The 22514-nt window shown below is 40.0% G+C and overlaps 1 protein-coding gene across 2 annotated transcripts in view; it reads left to right on the forward strand.

The window, feature by feature from the left end:
- Positions 1-20569, forward strand: part of spast (spastin) — an 81096-nt gene extending 60527 nt beyond the window's left edge. For both annotated transcript variants that reach the window (XM_072559082.1, XM_072559088.1), the window contains 9 exons: positions 3857-3928; positions 4773-4848; positions 4992-5083; positions 9008-9087; positions 10218-10260; positions 10866-10945; positions 16529-16599; positions 17557-17597; positions 17890-20569. In XM_072559082.1, coding sequence (XP_072415183.1) covers positions 3857-3928; positions 4773-4848; positions 4992-5083; positions 9008-9087; positions 10218-10260; positions 10866-10945; positions 16529-16599; positions 17557-17597; positions 17890-18018 — 684 coding nt within the window. In that variant the 3' untranslated portion in view covers positions 18019-20569. The remainder of the gene's footprint in view (positions 1-3856; positions 3929-4772; positions 4849-4991; positions 5084-9007; positions 9088-10217; positions 10261-10865; positions 10946-16528; positions 16600-17556; positions 17598-17889) is intronic.
- Positions 20570-22514: the final 1945 nt, after the last annotated feature.

Raw genomic sequence — 22514 nt, forward strand, 5'->3', positions numbered from 1 at the left:
ATTCCTGTTGGCCTTCTGATAGAAAGGAATGATGTCAGCTGCTCTCTAGTCTTCTGGGGCTTCACCTATGGTTAAAGAAGATATGAAGATCTGTGTCAAGCCTCCAGCAATCTCCTCCTTTGCCAATTTCGGTGTCTTGGAATAAACACCATCAGGTCCTCAGAGCTTATCTACCTTCTATACCTTTTCAAGATATCCACCACCCACCTTTTTTTAATATTGACATGCCCTGGAATATTAATACCCCACTCTCCCATCCTCCTTACCATCATCCATGTTGTTCTCTTTGGTGAATACCAATGCAAACTACTCACTTAGGACCTTACCCACTTTCTCTGGCTCCAGGTAGAAGTTACCTTTGTCCTAAAGTGGACCTATCCTTCCCGTAGCTTCCCTTTTGCTCATAATTTATGTATAAAATGCCCTGGGATTCTCCTTAATCCTACTTCAAGAATTCAAGATGATTTAATGGTGCCTTTTAGCTCCCCTTACTCCTCGTTTAAGCTCTTTCCTGCTCCCTTTATATTCCTCAAGGGCCTTGTCTGATTTCAGTTTCCTCAACCTTATACAGAGGAACCTGAATTATCCGAAGGGGATCTCAAGGTCCCAATAGAAACGTTACGTAAAAAAAACCTATTTTAACCCTGCTGTGTCTTTTGTTTACAGGTACAATGATTAAAAACTAACTCTGCTCACTGAAATGCTGCTGAGAACAGTCCTGGACAGTCCAGGCACCGTCTTCAAATGACTGACCTCCCTCTCTCCCCACACTTTTCCTGGAGTTATACGCAAGGGTGAACTCTAAACCTCCCTTCCCCAGATAATTGTCCTGTACAGGGCAGAGGTGGGACCTATCAAAGTGTGTGTGTGTGTCGTGCACATATGCGCTATTTGGTGGCTTATCCCACACAAGCAGCAATAATCTTCCTGTTGGTGTACAGTCCAGGAGCAGACAGGGCTGGGGGTGGGTGGGAGGGCAGATTGGGTTGGGGTGGGATCACATGTGCAGTGTGCTACTGCCTAGTCACCTGAACTGGAGCAGACTTCTTCACAGAAAACTGAGCCCTAGAGGAAATCAATTAACTGATTAATCAATTAGCTGAATGAAATAGTACCCACCCATCTCGTTTGGGTAATCGAGGTTTCTCTGTATGTTCTTCCTTTTCTCTTCATAAACTTTCAGTAGCTTTTGTCATCCCGAGTTCCCTAATCTTATCATCCCTTTCTTTCAGCCGCACAGGAACATTCTGGTCCTGAAATCTCATTAACTGGTCTTTACAGCACTCCAACATGTCAGATGTAGATTTATCCTCAAACAGCATTCCCCAATCTAATTTCTCCAGTTTCCTGCTTAATGCTGTTGTAATTAGCCTTCCCCTAATTTAGCACTTTCATCCAAGAATCACTCTTATCTTTATCCATAGCTATCTTAAAATTTAAGGAATTATGATCATTGTTCCCAAAATGTTCCTTTACTGAAACTTTGATAACCTGGCTAGGCTCAGTCCCTAGTCCAAGGTCTGTTATGCCTTTTCCTAAGTTAGACTATCTGCATATTATTCCAAGAACCCATCCTGGATGCCCCTAGCAAATTCTGCTCTCTCAAACTCCCTGGCATTAAGGGAGTGCCAGTCACTTTAGTGGGGAAGTTAAACTCTTCCCCACTACTACAATCCTGATGTTTTTACACCTTTCCATGACCTGCTTATATATGTGTTCCTCTATCTTTTGCTGGCTATTGGGAGCCTTACAATAGAGCCCTATCATAATGATTGTGCCTTTCTTATTCCTGAGTTCTAACCATAATGCCTCAGTAGATGAGTTCTCCAAGACCTCATCTAACGGCAGCTGTGGCATTTTCCATAATCACTAATGCAACTCCCTCACCCCTTTTACATCCCTCTCTAACATGCCTGAAACATTGAACTGTCAGTCCTGTCCTTCTCTCAGCCAAGTTTCTTTATTGGTTATAACATCATAGTTCCATGTACTTATCTAGGCTGTAACTGTTCACTAATGTCCTATAGGGAAAGAAACTGCTATCCTTACCTGGTCTGGCATACGCGTGACTCCAAACCCACAACAATGTGGTTGTCTCTTAACTGCCCTCTGGGCAATTAGGGGTTGGCAATGAATGTTGGCCTAGCCAGCTGCTGCTTCATGCAGTAAATTAATAAAAAAAAAAGCCAAAAAAAACCTGGTTATACTCCTTTCATTAAAATAAATGCATAACAGACTGCCTGTTCATTAACCTGGCCCTGCCTGTTCTTCCTATTAGAGCTGAAAATATGTTGCTGGAAAAGTGCAGCAGGTCAGGCAGCATCCAAGGAGCAGGAGAATCGATGTTTCAGGCATGAGCCCTTCTTCAAGAATGAGGAAAGGCACTTTCCTCATTCCTGAAGAAGGGCTCATGCCCAAAACGTAGATTCTCCTGCTCCTTGGATGCTGCCTGACCTGCTGCACTTTTCCAGCAACATATTTTCAGCTCTGATCGCCAGCATCTGCAGTCCTCACTTTCTCCTTTTGTTCTTCCTATTAGTCTTACTTGACCTAATGGTGACCTTCTCCTCAATCACTCCACATGCTTGACCTGCTGCTCTAGTTTCCACACTGCTGCCACACTAGTTTTTGCCCTGGAAGAGATTTCAATGGTCTAGATATCTGAAGCTCGCCCTCCTACATCAGCTCTTTAGCCATGCACTCAACTGTATTATCTTATTATTTCTGGCACAAAGTAATCACACAATTTACAACTCTAGAGGTCCTACTTTTCAACTTTATACCTAACTCCCTAAATTCCCTTTTCAGGACCACATGACTCTTCCTGCCTATGTCATTATACCAGTGTGGACCATAACCTTTGGCTGTTCGCCTTCCCCTTTCAAACTATCCTATTCCATCCTTTGATCTTGGCACCAAGGAGGCAACAGACCATCTTGGTGTCTCACGCACGGTCATAGAAACACCCATTTATGTCCCTGACTGTAGAGTACCCTATCATACTGCTTGTCTATACTTTGATCCACAGGGGGCTCTTGTACTGCCTGCCCATGCTTACTCATCTTCCTGGTGGTCTTCCAGCGCTTTTCTGTTGGTGTAGTTCTTTCTTGTGGTGTGACCAACTCACTAAACATGATGTACTCCGCATCATAACTGCTCCTTAATGAGTCTATCTGTAGCTCCAGCTACCCCATGCAGCAAATCAGGAGCTGCAGCTGAACACATTTCCTGCATCTGTAGTCACCATGCATGCTGGAAGTGTCTCTGATTTCCCATATAGGAGCTGAAGGAGGCAAGCTTCTCCTGTTGCAATCCTTGCCAATGACAAACAATAAACTGGGAACCAATTACACAACCTTACCCACCAAATCAGATATCTTATTCTCACTCTCTACTCCTAACAAATCTACAAATCTCAAAAGTCAGGATTTTACACCCAATTCTTGGGTGTTACTGTCACAGCCTCCAGGTCTGGTTTCCAAACAGCCAATCGTACTTCACTATCCATGCACTGTCACATTTGTTTATATAGGTTATAGACTTTAAGAAAATCTGTAATGAGTAAATCATCAAACGAAAGTCAAGGCTGGTGTCTGCACTCAGTTACTGGTGCTGCTGTGATGTCCTGCTTGATTAATATATTACATAATGTTACTGATCTCTTCATAAGAACAAGGCGATTTTGTGTTCATTGCCATTGGTTTTAACTAGGTCATCAGTAAGTATGATAAAATAGGCTTATCTTTTGCGGTTTTAAGGTTTAGAGATCTCAATCAAGGGGCATTTGCGTGCTTTGTCAATGTGTTGCGTGTGAAGCATTTATCGTTTCTCAGTCACCTCTTCTGTTTCAATTTAGGCCAAAGCTGTTGCCTCCGAATCCAACGCAACATTCTTCAATATCAGTGCTGCAAGTCTAACCTCCAAATACGTGAGTAATTTTGATAGCATCCGAATGTAGTGTTATGATCCCACTGTATATTATTACTGGACACATCAGACCCCAAACTGAAATCTGGCCTATAGAACATATTTTGTTGTTTTTATAATTTAATGTGGTCTTTCACAGAAGAATAAGCACACATAGCTGCAGGTTTGGTTTTGACAATAAAACAAAAGCTTATCATACAAAAGAAATGAAGATATAATAGAACAAACCAAGTTATTTACATATAATTGCAGTTTTGAAATACTGAAACAAAATTCCATCTATTCCAACACTATCACTTTATAGAACTCTAATATCACAGTTCCATTTTCTATCATTTTCTACAGGTTTAATTTGACAGCTTTCTTTCAATTCCTAGTCTTGATAGCATGATAGCTTTTTCTTTAATTGTTCACACAATTGAGTTTCAACTTAGCTTCATATAACCCCCTAACTAAGTCTGGAATTTCTGAATTAAATACTGACCCTGAAGTAACCTATTCCTGTCATGAGCTAACTTCTTTCTCTAGGAGAAACTCTTCTTCTGACCACAGCTAGGTCTTCTGTGAAACTGAATCCAGAAGTTTTCCAACTAAGGGATTTTTTTTCCCCCCATAACAAAAAAGTCAACACTTGATTCCGCTAGTTCAAAAGCATGGTTAACACTTTTCAATGATGTAAAATTTAAACAGATTTTACAGTAGCTGATAAAGCATTTAACTTTCGGCACCCTTTTGAATGTTTAATTTCACTTTTATGCATTAAAACAGTTTTCCATATTAATGTTTTGGTAAATTGATAGAACTAAATTGTTTGATCACTTCCTTAGAAGCTGTTTCTATTTTAGGTTGGAGAGGGAGAAAAGTTGGTGAGAGCTCTCTTTTCAGCAGCACGAGAGCTTCAGCCATCCATCATTTTCATTGGTGAGTGCAGCACCAGCATTTAAAAATCTGTACCTATTAGCATTATTTGTTTATATCTAGTAGTACTGTACGCTAGTGTATTGCAAATTCTGTCTGACAACGTGAGATTTGTCTGTTTATAAATGTATTGATCTTTCTCTCAGATGAAATAGATAGCCTTCTTTGTGAGAGGCGAGAAGGAGAGCATGATGCGAGCAGACGCTTAAAAACAGAGTTTTTAATAGAATTTGATGGGGTGAGTACAGTTGGCCATCCATTATAATATGTTCATATTTAGGGGCAGAATGACTCAAAATGGTTATAGTATTGTTTTTACCACAAGTGAGAGATGTGAAACTGACCCAGTTTGGACTACCAAGGAAGATCGTCACTGATGATAAGGAGGCCAAAGAGGCATAATATTCTGTAACTTGCAGAGACAATGGATGCTATTTGTGTACATTGACCAGGTTTTAATGTACTTTTTGTGTTCATTGTCACTGAGCACTCCTGTAACAAACTTTATAGTTTGCCTTTGCCAGTACCCAGTCAAATGACTGAGCCCTTGAGGCTGTAGAAATGAGACCCCCTCCAAAATGTACAACTTATTGCATGCTCATACATGCATTTTAAGAAGGCAGTCGATTTTAAAACTCCAGTCGAATTAAGTTAATTGTAAACCATGACAGTAGTTTATTTCTTGTACAGAGCAGAATATAATCTTTAGTGAAATGCAGTCTGTTTAACTTTGACCTTGTTAATGGACCTAATTCATTTTCCAGTCCAGCAAATTTTTGCTTCTAAGGAATTGTTGGCCCATTGCAATTGTGGAATTTTCTGAATTCTTGAATTCAGGGAAAGGGGGGGGGGGGGGAGAAAAGGGAGGGGGGGGGGGAAAGGGAAGGGGGGAGTGTAGCACTACTAATCAGAGGGTATCACAGCTACAGAAGCTTCCATTATCGAGGAAGATCTGCCTACCGAGTCAGTTTGGGTGGAAGTTAGGAACAGCAAGGGAGCAGTCACCTCGTTAGGGGTTTACCACAGGCCCCCCAATAGCAGCAGGGAGATGGAAGAAAGCATAAGTCGGCAGATTTTTGAAAAGTGTGGACGTAGTAGGGTTGTTGTAATGGGTGACTTTAACTTTCCCAATATTGATTGGAACGTCCTTCGAGCAGAAGATTTGAATGGAACTGTTTTTGTAAGGTGTGTTCAGGAGGGTTTCCTAACTCAGTACATTGACAGGCCGACAAGGGGAGAGGCCATTCTAGACTTGGTACTCGGAAACGCGCCGGGGCAGGTACCCGATCTTGTGGTGGGAGAGCATTTTGGTGATAGTGACCACAACTGCCTCACATTCTACATAGGTATGGAGAAGGAGAGGATTAGGCAAAATGGGAGGATATTTAATTGGGGAAGAGGAAATTATGATGCGATTAGACATGAGTTAGGAAGCATGGATTGGGAGCAATTGTTCCACGGTAAAGGCACTATAGACATGTGGAGACTGTTTTAAGGAACAGTTGTTGCAAGTGATGAATAAATATGTCCCTCTGAGACAGGCAAGAAGTGGTAAGATAAAGGAACCTTGGATGACGAGAGCGGTGGAGCTTCTCATCAAAAGGAAAAAGGTAGCTTACATAAGGTGGAGGAAGCTAGGGTCAAGCTCAGCTCTTCAGGATTACAGGCAGGTGAGGGAGGAGCTCAAAAATGGTCTGGGGAGAGCCAGGAGGGGGCACGCAGAAAGGCTTGGCAGAACGGATTAGGGAGAACACAAAGGCATTTTACACTTATGTGAGGAATAAGAGAATGGTCAAAGAAAGAGTAGGGCCGATCAGGGATAGCATAGGGAGTCTGAGGAGGTAGGGGAAGCCCTAAATGAGTATTTTGCTTCTGTCTTTACGAAAGGAACGACTTTGTAGTGAATGAAACCTTTGAAGAGCAGGTGTGCATGCTGGAATGGATAGAGATAGAGGAAGCTGATGTGCTGAAAATTTTGTCAAACAATTAAGATTGACAAGTTGACAGGCCTGGACCAGATTTGTCCTCGGCTGCTTTGGGAAATGAGAAATGCAATTTCTTTGCCATTTGCGAAGATCTTTGCATCCTCGCTGTCCACTGGAGTCCTAACTGAGGACTGGAGAGAGGCAAATGTAATTCCTCTCTTCAAGAAAGGAAATAGAGAAATCCCCGGCAATTACAGACCAGTAAGTCTCATGTCTGTCGTCTGCAAGGTGTTAGAAAGGATTCTGAGGGATAGGATTTATGAACATTCTGGCAGAGCATGGCTTGATTAAATGCAGTCAACACTGCTTTGTGAGGGACAGGTCATGCCTCACAAACCTTATCGAGTTCTTTGAGGATGTGACTAGAAAAGTTGATGAGGGTCGAGCTATGGATGTGATGTATATGGACGTCAGCAAGGCATTTGATAAGGTTCCCCATGGTAGGCTCATTCAGAAGGTCAGGAGGAATGGGATACAGGGGAACTTAGCTGTCTGGATACAGAATTGGCTGGCCAACAGAAGACAGCGAGTGGTAATAGAAGGAAAATATTCTGACTGGAAGTCTGTGGTGAGTGGTGTTCCACAGGGCTCTGTCCTTGGGCCTCTACTGTTTGTAATTTTTATTAATGACTTGGATGAGGGGATTGAAGGATAGGTCAGCGAGTTTGCAGACGACACAAAGGTTGGAGGTATCGTTGACAATATAGAGGGCTGTTGTAGGCTGCAGCGGGACATTGACAGGATGCAGAGATGGGCTGAGAGGTGGCAGATGGAGTTCAACCTGGATAAATGCGAGGTGATGCATTTTGGAAGGTCGAATTTGAAAGCTGAGTACAGGATTAAGGATAGGATTCTTGGCAGTGTGGAGGAACAGAGGGATCTTGATGTGCAACTACGTAGATCCCTTAAAATGCCCACCCAAGTGGACAGGGTTGTTAAGAAAGCATATGGTGTTTTGGTTTTCATTAACAGGGGGATTGAGTTTGAGTCGTGAGATCTTGTTGCAGCTCTATAAAACTTTGGTTCGACCGCACTTGGAATACTGCGTCCAGTTCTGGTTGCCCTATTATAGGAAAGATGTGGATGCTTCAGAGAGGGTTCAGAGGAGGTTTACCAGGATGCTGCCTGGACTGGAGGGCTTATCTTATGAAGAGAGGTTGACTGAGCTCGGACTTTTTTCATTGGAGAAAAGGAGGAGGAGAGGGGACCTTATTGAGGTACACAAGATAATGAGAGGCATAGATAGAGTTGATACCAGAGACTATTTCCCAGGGCAGAAATGACTAACACGAGGGGTCATAGTTTTAAGCTGGTTGGAGGAAAGTATAGAGGGGATATCAGAGGCAGGTTCTTTACACAGTGTTGTGAGAGCATGGAATGCGTTGCCAGCAGCAGTTGTGGAAGCAAGGTCATTGGGGACATTTAAGAGACTACTGGACATGCATATGGTCACAGAAATTTGAGGGTGCATACATGAGGATCAGTGGTCGGCACAACATTGTGGGCTGAAGGGCCTGTTCTGTGCTGTGCTGTTCTATGTTCTATGGTTGACTCTTGATTGCTTTATAAAGTAATCTAACCAGTTTTGTTTTTTATTATTGCATTAAATATTTACCACTGGTTTGAGAAGAAGGCCCAACATCATTGTCTCAGGGCAACAAGGAATGACTATTGCCAACAGCACCCATATCTCAAGACCAAACTCAAAAGGTTTCCTGATGCAACTTTTCTATTTTTTTATAGATAAACTTATATATTAGTCTTTGAATTCTGATACAGCAGCAACATGATTTATATCTGACCAATAGGAAAGATATGTCATTCTTCCCATTTCTGTTTTTTTCCAGCAGTGGAGTGCTTGGCATCATTCAATGATGATCTGGGAAAAAGTCATGGGCACCAGCTGATGCCTTGCCTCACTGCTGCATGAGTTTGAATTTCTGATATCATATGTTACATATGTGCTGTCATTAAGTAGTTAAAAATGGAAATATCATACAAGCCTTTTTTAAAAACACAACATGTGGAAGGGTGAATCCTTTCATTACCGGGAAGTAATGACAAAATAAAAATTCCAGTTACGTTCGGATATTTTGAACATCATCAGAAACATTAAAATCCATTTTAAAAAACTATCTGAATATATTAGTATTTTACAAGATCTCCTTTATTTTTAGGTGCAGTCCAGTGGGGATGACAGAGTTTTAGTAATGGGTGCAACAAATAGACCGCAGGAGCTAGATGAAGCTGTCCTTCGGTAAGTAGTCTGTGCCACCACAGCACTGAGACTAGGGATATCAAATTTAGGAAAAACACCATGTTTGTTTTAAATGTGCATTTCACTGATTTATATGGAAAGTCCTGCAGCTGAGAAATGTCTTTTCTAAGCAATCTTTGAGCATTTGATACTTTGGCTCAATATTAGTTTATTTTTGAACCTGGAGATAAAAGTGTATTTTAATCTGCCTGTGTATCTATCAGCAAGTGTTTGAACGTCTCAATGTTTTTGTTGCAGCAACTTAACTAACAAAGCTGCTTTTTACATTTAAATTAAACTCTGTGCTGTACATTTGACCTCTGCAGGTTTTGATGTTAAAGCAAACCATGGTACCTTAATATACAATTTCCTGAATTATCCATATTTGAAATTGTCTTTCATTTTGTTCAGTTGTATCATAACCACCTGAGCCACAGAAGTGGATTCAAGTCAAAATTAAAGATTTTAGACTAGGATCAAAGCTAACACTTACAGTGCAGTACTGAAGGAGTACTGCACAATTAGGAGTGCTGTCTTCCCAACATGTCATTAAACCATGACCTTATTAACCCTTTTCAGTTGATGCAATAGGTACTCTAGAACCTAGAACATTACAGTATTTCCCTTCGGCCCTCTATGTTGCACCAAGCTGTGAAACCAGTCTGAAGACCATCTAACCTACATAGTTCCATTATCATCCACATGTTTAGAAAATTTTTGTCTTGTCTCAGTTTGCATTCCACTTTGTCCCCAGTGTCTGGGGTAGATTAGTAGCCACAATTGTACACCATTCTCCATATATAGTTATAACATTGCCAATGTCCTTTCCTCAGAAATTTCTAAAAAGGAAACTAGATGTGCTTGAAGGGAAACCAATTTGATGTCCTATGGGGAATGACCAGGAGTATGCTACTAATTAGGTAGCTCTTTGAAAGTGCAGGGACAGGCACAGTGGATCAAATTGCTCCTTGCTCTGCTGAGTCATTCTGTGTTTAGATTATGAATACTTGTATTTACAATGAAGATAATTTAGGTGAGTTAATTTGTTTTGTATAATATGCAATGAACTAGTTCATATAAAACAATTCTGTAATTATGTGCAAGTAATCTTTTTCCATTCTTATCTGCAGACGTTTTACAAAGAGGGTGTTCGTCTCACTACCAAATGAGAAAGTATGTGAAAGCATTACAAAAATTTTAGCCTGGTTTAAAATTGTGTATTTATCAATGTGCACTAGTGATAACCCACTCATATATATGGTACAGAATATCATGGCTTCCTAGACTGGACAGATTTGTAAATTTGGCTCATCCTTTAACCAACCCTAATATTATAATTGAACTATTAGATATGAGGATGACCTTTTAACTATTGGATTACTAATTTTAAAAAAAAGCTTGTTTTGTACTCCTCTCTTTAGCTTGTTTCATGCATTTTTGTCTAAAAATAAAATGCATAAAGTGGGCGTACAAACCTGTTTGCAGGAGGATGCATTGTGTGCCTTGGGTGATGTTGCCTGAACAGCAAGTTGTGCAAACTTTGGAGTACTGGGTTGGAGTAAATGTATCTAAGATTTTACGTTCTTGATTATGGGAACCAATCAGTTCTAATAAATGTTTAATAAACTCACTATTTTAGTCCTCTCTCCTTGTGTTCACTGTATAAATTCTTCAACTAAGGAACACCGCAATAGTATATCATATAATTTGTGTAGTTCATTTTCTGAAGAGTTTTGTAGAGCAACTTTCATTTTGTTTTCTGTTCCCTTCTTCTGCAGACACGGCTGTTGCTGATTACAAATCTTTTGGCCAAACATGGGAATCCGCTAAGTCGAAAGGACCTTGAACATCTGGCCAAGTAAGTCATTTGTAATTAAGGTCTGCCTGTCTGCCTAGTTTTTCAGGGCATTCTTGTTCTGTTTCATATTATTAACTTTTTTTGGCAGTCCCATAACTGAAGCTATCCTGAATTCACTCCTAAATGGCCTGGCTTTAATCTAATTCCTTATTCTTGATTCCACTACTGGAGGAAAAATCTCTCTCTACCTACCCTGTCAAATCTATTTAATCTTCATTGGTTGATCCATCAACCACCTACATTGGGGCAGTGAAGTGAGTTGTATGTAATATTATCTCTTCTGTAAGTATCTGGCATAAAATCAGATTATTCTTAAATGCAAAAACAAAGCAGATAGGATCCCTGTCTGTCTCCCCTGTCTGTCTCTTCCCCACCCCCCCCTCTAGGTTTACCCCCTTATTCTTAAACTATGAGCCTGGTTCTGGACCTCCTCACCATTCTGACTCCTTGCATGTAACCTGGTCGGTCCTGTTAGAACTTTATAGGTTTCTGTGAGAAGCCCCATCATTCTTCCTGACTCCAGTGACCACAATCCTAACCAGCTCTCTCTCCTCCTATGTCGCCTCTGCCATCCAAGGAATCAATTTGGTAAATCTTTGCTGCACTTCCTCTATAACAACAGTATCCTTCCTCAGATATGATTTGGAGATGCCGGTTTTGGACTGGGGTGTACAAAGTTAAAAATCTCACAAAACACCAGGTTATAGTCCCAACAGGTTTAATTGGAAGCACACTAGCTTTCAGAACATTGCTCCTTCATCAGGTGGTAGTGGAGGGCTCAATCCTAACACACAGAATGTATAGCAAAAATTTACAGTGTGCTGTAACTGAAATTATACATTGTAAAATTGATTGTTAAGCCTTTCATCTGTTAGAATACCATGATCGTTTCATTTCTTTCATGTGCAAATCACAAAACCTTTTTTAAAAAGTTGCATTCTCAGATTAGCTGTTAACAATGGGGATAGCTCCGACAATATGTTGCACCTTCAACATATTGTCTAGTTATCCCCATTGTTAACAGCTAACCTGAGAATGCAACTTTTTAAAAAAAGGTTTTGTGATAGTACACATGGTATTCTAACAGATGAAAGGCTTAATAGATAATCAATTTTTCAATGTATAACTTCAGTTACAGCACATTGTAAATTTTTGCTATAAATTCTGTGTGTTAGGATTGAGCCCTCCACTACCACCTGATGAAGGAGCGACGCTCTGAAAGCTAGTGTGCTTCCAATTAAACCTGTTGAACTATAACCTGGTGTTGTGATTTTTAATTTCCTCAGATAAGGAGTCTTAAGACTGCACACTACTCCAAATGTAGCCTCAAAAATATCCTGTACAATTGCAACAAGACATTCTTGTTTCTGTACTTGAATCCTCTTGCTGTGTAAGCTAACGTACAGTTTGCCTATCTGCCTGCTGCACCTGTCTGTTAACTTTCTGTGATTTTCCGCAATATTGTGTTTATATCCTCTTTAACCTTTTTCACCTTTTTCCTTTTTGTCTTTCCTTTCTGAATATTGAATACCCCTGGATGTTTGATTCCCATCCGTGGTCACCCTGTAGCCAGCTCTGTCATACCAATTCATTTACATCTGGTTGTATGATTAATTTTTCTACTTTGTTTTGTATGGTCCACGCGTCCAGACACAAAGCCTAGACTTTTTAATGTTCCTTGTCCCATTCCCACTTCTTTTTTTACTGTGGCCTTGTTTGATTCTGGCCCTTGATTCTGCCCATCACTTCTCTTGTTCCCCTTTTTCTCTATTTGTGTTTGTTAGCCAAAAGACAAAAACAGAGCTGGAGATGTACAGCATGGAAACACCCTTCAGTCTAACTTGTCTATGTTGGCCAGACATCCCAACCCAATCTAGTCCCACCTGCCAGCACCTGGCCAATATCCCTCTAAACCCTTCCTATTCATATACCGATTCAGGTGCCTTTTAAATGTTGCAATTATGCCACTTACCACCTCCACTTCCTCTGGCAGCTCATTCCATACACATGAAAACGTTACCCCTTAGGTCCCTTTTTATATCTTTCCCCTTTCACCCTTAACCTATGCCCTCTAGTTCTGGACACCTCCACCCCAATCTTGCTTAAATTCCCATTCCCCTGCTAATTTAGTTTAAACTTTCCCCAACCACTTTTGCAAGTAGTTTCCCTATGGTATTAATCTCGGGTGTAACCTTCCAGTTTGTACTGGTCCCAAAGCCCCAGGAATCCGAAGCCTTCCCACTCCCATCGTAACTTTAGCCACATGTTCATTCAACGTGTCCTGCTATTTCTCCTCTCAGTAGCAAGTGGCACTGGCACTGATTTTTGAGGTCCTATTTTTTGGCTTGCTTCCTAAAATGCAAATATTTTGCATTTCGGCCTTTGCTTTAAAAAAAATATGAGTACCATATTTTCCATTCATCAGTACCAATGTGTACTGCAGCCATTGGCTGCTCACTGTTCTGAGACATCTTGACCCTAGCACTAGGGAGGCAATATACCATTGTGGCGTATCATTTCTAGATTAGATTTCCTACAGTATTAGATTGATTCCCAACAGTATGGAAGCAGGCCCTTCAACCCAACAAGTCCACACTGACTAACCTACCAGACTGTTTTTAGGGGAATGGTCACAGGGGATTTCTGCAATTCCTGCCTTGTCCTTTTTTGCCTGTGGTGTGACCACCCGTCTGTGTGCTTTCTACAATTTTCTCTGTTTTGCAGTTGCTCCATAATGTAACCAGCCACTGGTCCAGCATGAAACCCAGGCTTCCAGAAGCTGCAGTTGGAAACTCTTCCTGCAAACTTGCTACTTCTGGGCACAGGAAATGTGCCTGTCTTCCCAAGTAGAGCAAGGCAGCACACCACAGCTTTGAGCTCTCCTGCCATGACTTGTCCCTTTTTCATGCTTAGTATCAAATAGTCATAGAGATGTACAGCATGAAAACAGACCCTTCGGTCCAACCCATCCATGCCGACCCAATATCCCAACCCAATCTAGTCCCACCTGCCACCATCCGGCCCATATTCCTCCAAGCCCTTCCTATTCATATACCCTTCCAAATGCCTTTCAAATGTTGCAATTTCACCAACTTCCACCACTTCCTCTGGCAGCTCAATAGCTTGTCTGCTGCTGAGATCCCAGAATTGATCTGCAGAGAATACAGGTTGCCAGTATCAGTGAACAATCCAGTTATCCGCACTCTCATCTCCTACCTCCAAATAATTGGCTATCTAAATTATAAGGGTGCACAATCTAATTTTTGCAGCTAATCTTTCTTACAGAATATTATTCATTGCTATTGTATATGTATGGGTGTGATCCTCAAGAAAAGTAACTTGTATGGTAAAATCTATTGTATTCTTCACAATCTGTCTCTGAAGGACTTATGTCTGAAATGTTGACTCTCCTGTTCCATGGATGCAACCTGATCTGCTGTGCTTTTTCAGCACCACACTTTTCAACTCTGATCTCCAGCATCTGCAGTCCACTTTTTATTCTGATCAGTTAATCCAAAGCTTGGTCATTCTGTCACCAATAGGTTCCAATAATTTCCCCACAATTAGTATCAAACTGATTTGGCTTGTGGCTTTCTGGTTTCTCCCTTTTGTGCAATGGAAGTTTCCAATCCAAAGTCGCAGTTTCTATGTCTAGTTTTCAAAATTATGGAATCTTTGAATAGTAGGCATTCTCACCAATATCTCTATTTCGTCCCTTGACTTGGGGATTTTGGAGTGTGATGCTCAGTGATGTTTTCATGTTGTCTCAGTAGACCAGAGTTGACACTTCGTGCAGTCATGTTTCCTTTGCTCCTGGAGTTAACATTTAGTCAGACAAAACCTTTTTGTTGCAAACCATGCATTCGAAGTCCTCCAGATGAACAAATGAGGCTTGAGTTCTATTTGGTCCTGTGTGACAATTTAATACTTGCAGCTTGCAATGTTAACCAACAGTTGAGACGGATGCCCATTGTATCAGGTAGATGGAGTTAAGATGTAGATGATGGATAAGGAACCGAATGAACTCCCCTCCCTATTTTCTGTCTTGCACTCTACCTTTTTTGAGATTATCCAGTGAGCAATGTAAGGGTACCTGATTGCTCAACATGGTGAGTAGAGTGCAAAAGTCAAAACAGCTCAAAGGTTTGTGACATCTTCAGAATTGTTAAGAGACATTTTGAAATCATCCCTTATGGTTAATAAAACATTATATAGAATAGGCAGCAGTTGTCAACCTTGCTATACTCTTTTAAAAAGAAGAAATAGAAGTATAACTTTTAAATCGATCATGACCTCCTGAAGCAAACCTTTGTATTTCCATCTAAATTTGACCCACAGCTTTCAACTTCTTCAATATGCCAACATTATCTAGATTGAAATTGGTGTAAATGAGATGCCTTTAAATCTTACGTTCTACAATCCTCTTCATAACCAGAATCTACCCCATGAATTCCATATAAGTATAACTTTCAAAGATGCCCAGACTTTGGCAATCGATGACCAGACAGTTCAGTCCCCTTTAACATTATTGCTTTGTCCAGGTTAAAATCAGTGAGCTTGGAGGTCTGAAAAAGACCATGTTTAACAGTGTAGCTTTATTTAATGCTTATGCTCCTATGTAACTTGTGAAGGCAGAAGTTTGGGTGCTATCATTCCAAATCTGGCTGAGACAACTGAAAAATCATCTTTTAATGAGGCACTATCAGCACGATTCCCCACAAATCATTGAAGGTTCAAATTATACTGAATTCCTGATTGCATTCTGGAATGAAGATGATGGATGTCGTAGTGCATGACGTGCACATAGGATGGTTAAACATTAAAATACATCAATATCTGAAACAATAGCAAGACTTCTTAAGTGATCAGCTAGTTAGATGAGTCCTGATATATTTCCATTTTTTATATAGCTAAAGTGGTTTAAGATTCTAGGGACATCATTTTCTGGGCAAATCTTCTGATGTGTTCCAATATTGATACATTCATTCCAGTGTGAACTCTGACTCAACCTCCCAGACTCTGGTTCTCTGAATCTTACCTATGTATTCACTAACCTTTCAGCAACCTAAACCTTTCTCTCCAATTCCCTCACTTTGTTTTCCTCCTTTAACAAGCCACTCAATAATTCTCTCTCGCATCCAAACTATTGACTCCCTTCTCCTAAGTACTCTGCCTTGTTTTTATGTTCTATTTGAGACAGATATTTAGTTTTATATTGTTGGAGCAGCTTGATTGAAAATAGAAACAAACTGAACAGAAAATGCTGGAGAACCTCCGGTCTGGCAGCATCTGTGGACAGAGGAACAGTGTTAACATTTCAAGTCTGGTGTGACTTTTCTGCCAGACTGCAAGTTTTCTTGAGCAAATCTTTGTTTCAGATTTCCAGCATTTACAGTATTTTGCTTTTGACTGACATGCGATAGTTTGTGCTAGAACACAGTTCTGTATTATTCCTTTTAAATCCTCTAATGTTCTTTAGTAATGTACTTTCTGGTCTCTGTTTAATGCAAAACACTGAATATTTTCAACAGGGGCTCCATGCATATGTGAATGTATATTTTATTGACCCACTCCTCTTTACAGGCAGACAGAAGGGTATTCAGGGAGTGACCTGACTGCATTAGCAAAGGATGCAGCACTGGGTCCAATTCGAGGTATGTGATGTGTTACAGGCTAGAAAGCTGCACCATAGTAAGTGATCGTTCATTCTACCCAAGGTACCTGTGTTGACACTTTCCTGTTCCCATCAATACCATTCCTGTGCTTTAATCTCTTAACTTTTGCATGTTTTTCTGGTTGCCTTTGGAAATTTATTAGTAAATCTGTATCCAGATAACACATACTAGAGGATCATGATTGACAGCATTTTAAAAAAAATCTTCCTCTCGCTCTTTTGGTTCGTATGCTGATTATCTTGATCTGTGATACTTCTGCCTCTGGGAGCATTTCTCCTCATCTGTTGCATTAAAACCGTTCATAATTTTGAACATTAAAGTTTCCGTTGTTTCCTCTACTCTCAGGCACTCAACTCCCCTATTTCCCAGTTTCTGTGCATAATATAATCATTTTATTGTGGTACCATTCTAGTAAACGTGTTCTGCATCATTGTAAAGGTCTTGACTGACTTCCAAAAGTATAGTGCCCAGAACTGGATACATTACTACTTCAGTTGATCCATGTCTGCCTTTTAAAAAGCACTTTATCCTCCAATTCTGATACCTGAAACTGTTAGAAATGACTAAGATTTTACCTGTTAACTTGTATTGTGTAGCTATTTCCCATTGAATTGTATTTTACTGGAGAATCAACTCTGCAGTACATGGGAGGCTTCATTTGCTATTGTTTCTGCCATGACATTGAAATCTTCAATCCTGGCATACCTCCAACTCAGCTGATGTACGGATGTCAATATCCATTCTTTTTCAAATTAATTTTGTGAATTATGGGTGTGACAAAAAAAGTGTTTATTGTTCATCCATTATTGCTATTGAAAGGTAATAGTTGTTTGAAACTGGCACCACTTCAGAGATCAATTTGTCAGTGCTTTTTGTTTTTTGTTTCACTTACTCTGGTTTGAAGTAAGAGTTGATGGGTTTTTATTTTCCTTTCAGAGCTAAAGCCAGAAGAAGTGAGAAATATGGCTGCTAGTGAGGTAAGTTCACATCTATTCCTATGATTAAAACACTTCCATGTGTAAAATCTTTGGTATTCATTTCATATATTTTTGTATACTAGAAGCATTTTGGAGATGGGGATTTTGAACATTTTAGCTGTTTTGCTAATAAGAACCATCAATAACTGATGGTTTACAATGTTTTTTTAAGGAGGCAAAGCAAAAGATAAGAATGGCGTGCAGTGATTTTGAGCGGCAAGCGAATATTGTGTATGATTACTTGCTCCTTAACCAAATGTGACTTTGTACCTTGTATTGCTTGTCTGTCAAGGTGAGAAAGATCAGACTGTCAGACTTTGAAGATTCACGTAGGAAGATCAAGCGCAGTGTCGGCCCTCAGACTCTAGAGGGGTACAAACGCTGGAATGAGGAATACGGAGACACTGCTGTTAATTCATGACGTGTCAAACCAGGACAGGCTCTGATCACTGCTGTAAGGAACTCTCCTTGATCAGAGTGCTACATCAGTTGTCAATACCAACTGGCATGCACCACCTCCGGCCTTCCACAGGGCATCCAGAGTTGTTTCATCACAGATTCTAATGCAGAATCAGGAATGCTAAAACTGATGGGACAAGTTTACAAAATGAAATCCTTTCTATCAACGTGCTATATCCTTTTTAAAATTGAGTTTCAGGAAACTTTGTACCTCTGGATCTGGGACCAGCTGGTTGTCAGTGAAGGTGGAATTTAGGCTCTAGCAATGGATAAAAATATTTAATGATTTTGTATATTTTGTTTCTGGTGTAAACAAGTCGGTCCCTGTTCAGAGTATACATGGTAGAAGCACAACAGTAGGAAGATTTGTGCCTTAAGTTTGCAGTACATTTGCTTGCCCTAGCGTGTTTGGTCCTTTAGCTCTCCATGCCTAATCTGTTCTGTTAGGCATGTCAGCATAATTTATTCCTGACATTATTCAACCTGTTCAGCAGTGCCAAATAAGTTGATAGTTGTGCACTTGGAAATGGATTCTTTGAAAGAAGACCATTTGCAGTGCTTGCCAGATGTTGGTAGTGTTTCTTCCCCCTAATATCAAGTAGCTGGTCTCTTGATTTTATAACAAATCCGCCAATCATTTCGCTTCAGTGGTTAAATATTTCAGTGCAGCCTTTTATGGTAGTCTTGGTACAAAAGCCAAACAGGTTTTTGAGGAATATTAATATATGGATGTGTTTGAACTTCCAGTTTAGTGTGTCACTTGCCTATGATGTGTGATGAACAGTGTTATTGATAAAATCAGTATATTCAAACTAATAATTCACTTAGTCTTCTGAATAACTCTTTTCTTCACACAAGTGAATCCAGGGCTTGAGTGAGTTAAGTGATCCTAACAGAGTTTTGCAATCTTGAGGCAAAGACACTGTCCCTATCTTTTATGTAAATACAAAGCTTGATATGACTATCTTGTAATTTGCAGTGAGCAATTCCACAGGAAATTTGGCAGTCATTCTTTCAAAAAAAAACACAATGTGTATTTCCTGCCCATTGCATTTCTGTGCCGTGTTCAAATTGCTGTCTCAATTCGGCTTAAAAAAGCGTATATAAAGAAACCACCAGAAAAATTGTCTGTTTCCTTTAAACTACTTCAGAATGAATCAGTCTTGTCTTGTTTTTAAGTAACTATTCTGAAGACTACTTATTTGCAAGCCATTATGTTTATATTACCTTGAAGGTCACTTGGTCAATGCCCCTGATCAAATAACAGCCTTTCTGTTCAGTCTTGCTGAATGTAATGCTCCAGCTATTACACTTTGTTAATAGAAATTACATTGTGCTTGTCTTTCAATAGTAAGTATACTTCAAAAAGCACTTCATTGACTGGAGATCGCTTTGCTTTGGGTTGTCCTGAGGTAGTGAAAGGTATTATAAACTGGAGGCTTTCTCCCCTAGAGGGAGGCATTACCCTTAAGCCTAAAATATGCATGCCTAGTCATATGACAGTTTCCTAGGTTTGACCATTTAGCAGGCTATCTACTTCATTCTTGAACATCCCTTGGTGATCCTATAGTGAAGCATTAATGAGATTATCAGAAACCACTATGGCCTTCCCTTAAACATTAGTATGACAAATGTAGTTAATAACATTAATTCTGCAAATTGAGTTGCATCTGTGAATGGTTGGGGATCATGATCGAGATTATATCTGAGCTAAGCTGGAAGGTTTGTGAATTTTTCTTCAGTAGGCTTACAGGTTTAAATGACCTTTGTACCAATTCTACCTTGCAAAATGTCTGTGTATTTCTTAAATCATCAACTATTCGCTTGTACCTTAATTTATGCAGTGTTCAGTTGGTCCCTTTACTGTGTAACATCAGACCAAACAATTTCAAGGGCCCTTTTTATAAGCATTGAAAGCTCTTGTGCTGCAGACTGTTTGAATGCAGGACCCAAAGGCACTGAGAGTGAATGCTGAGCTGAGATTAAAAGTGTCCTAGAATTCAGAACACTGAAATATTAAACAGCCTGAAGGTAAACACCGTGTACTTACTATTCAGTTTAATCTGTGGTTTGAAACTGTAACTCTCTTCCATTGAAAACTTGTGCAGCAGTGAGCTTGCAAACTGCAACCCTACACTGCTGGAGTTCTTGTCAATAACTTGCAAAAAGCAATTAACTAACTTGTGGGTTCTTTCTAACTTTGATAATTTTTTGATGACGTTTTAACAGATTTGTACATCATTGAATTAAATTTGACGAGTGAGGAATTTAAATGTGAGTGTGGTATTCAGTAGTATGCAAAAATTCAGTTTGTTTTATTTCAGCACTTGTCATTTCAGTGCCCTGGTACTGCTGAAACCAGTATAGGGAAAAGTGATATGTCCCAGTTCGTAAATGTGGTATTTTGGCAATTTTACTTTTATTTTTTGTATTCATGTGCATGATCAATTTATTTTGATCCATTGTTTCTTTATGTCTAATATATTGAGAAATAAAAGTTTTGGTTCAATGTTTGGAAGTTGTGAGATTTGTTTTTTTTATTGTACAACTGAAGTGGCCTGTCAGACATGAAAACTGCTACAGTTCATGAAATGTCTGCACCAGTTAGGCTGATAATGCAAGTAGCATTGAACTATTGTAAATCAGAGGAAATGGCCCAGTGTTTGAACAACAGCATTTACTGTGCCTTTAATCTTGTAAAAATTCACACTGAAGAGCTGTCGAACAAAATTAGATCATCATGGTGATGTAGAGGAAATGAGTTAAGCTAATACAACTGAAGTGTTTGCTGACACTCCAGTGACACAAACTGCAACTTCAAACTTTACAAACATCAGTTTTCATTTTAAAATATTAAAATGATCTGTACTGCCATAAATGCTCCTGCAGGTGTCATTGTTCCTTCATTATCAAAGTGAAGGAAGACATTGATTTGAATGGAGTGGAAGCATCTGAGCTGTTGCTTTAATATCCCTTCCCTTCCCCCTACTCTTGTACCTCCCCACAGCCTGTTGATCCCATGATGGGATTTAGATGGAGGATTCAAACAGAAAGCATGAAAAAATTTTGACCTTGAGATGTATGAACGTCTAATGCTTTGCCACAAAACAGATGCTAAAAACATCATTTTGAAGTGAATGGGATAAATAGTTTGAAAATGAAAGATATACAAAAGAGGGGAAAAGTTAGAGCAAGTAAGATGAGAACAAGCTACTTGAAGAGCTAGCATTGGATGAATAATCTTCACTGAGCCTGAACTAGGCAATATTCCCTCCTTGAATTCTGTTGGCTATGAAATGCTGCTGTGTGCACTGATTAATATTCTGCTGTCTTCACTCCAACTTATTCTCAATGCTGTCTCTGTAAACTCTGGCTCTTGTTCACAGACAAGGCCATCTTCACTTGCTCATTTCCTTCTTTATTCATGTTAACCTGATCTGTCTTTGTTAATGGATGTTGGCAAAGTTAAGTTGAATGCAGTCCATTCTGTCAAGTGCTCTTTCTTGCAAATAGCTGCTTACCTCTTTGCTTGCACCGACCCTTCCCTTGATTTCCTAACACTCTTGGCTGTGCCTCCTATGAAGTCCCAAATAGTCTCTCACTTTTGACGCTCCCTTAGTCCGCTTCAAATTATTGTCTGGATACTCACTGTTAACATTCAGCTTAGTGTTGCAAAGCAGTTGCCACTCTTCTTCATTCCTGATGAAGGGTTTTTGCCCAAAATGTTGATTTTTTTTTTCCCTGCTCCTCAGATGCTGCACTTTTCCAGCACCCCACTCTTGACTGCCACTCTTCAGCTACTTCCAGCACTTGCACATATCCTGTCTCCAACAGTGCCTTGTGTGATTGCTAGTATGCACTCAATATGCCTCCTAAACATCTGGTGAAGCTGTACCACAGGAAGAGATGTTCAGCCCCTTGAGCCTGTATTATCAATCAAATTACATGCATCTGAAGTAAGGATTATCTGTAGCAGAATTTTGTTTGCCCACCTTTTCTTGATGCCCATACCCAGCTCAAATTTAATGACGCTGAAAATGTGTTGCTGGAAAAGCGCAGCAGGTCAGACAGCATCCAAGGAACGGGAGAATCGACGTTTCTGGCATAAGCCCTTCTTCAGGAATCATGGATGCTGCCTGACCTGCTGCGCTTTTCCAGCAACACATTTTCAGCTCTGATCTCCAGCATCTGCAGTCCTCACTTTCTCCTCAAATTTAACGACCTCAGTCTTGAGAGCTCCGATCAAAACTCTGCACCAGCAACCTTGTTTTGTTCTTTTTATTGATGTAAATTCCAGATATCCACAAAGCTTCGTATTTAGAAACTACTTCCTGATTTTACTTATGAATAGTCTGACTCCTCTTATCAATTTGTATTTTGCTCAATTTGTTGAAGAATTTAAGAAATACATGAATATTCTGCAAAATCAAGATGATGATTTAGTTCTTGCACCCACAT

Source organism: Chiloscyllium punctatum, chromosome 3, assembly GCF_047496795.1.
Source record: "Chiloscyllium punctatum isolate Juve2018m chromosome 3, sChiPun1.3, whole genome shotgun sequence".
Lineage (NCBI taxonomy): Eukaryota > Metazoa > Chordata > Chondrichthyes > Orectolobiformes > Hemiscylliidae > Chiloscyllium > Chiloscyllium punctatum.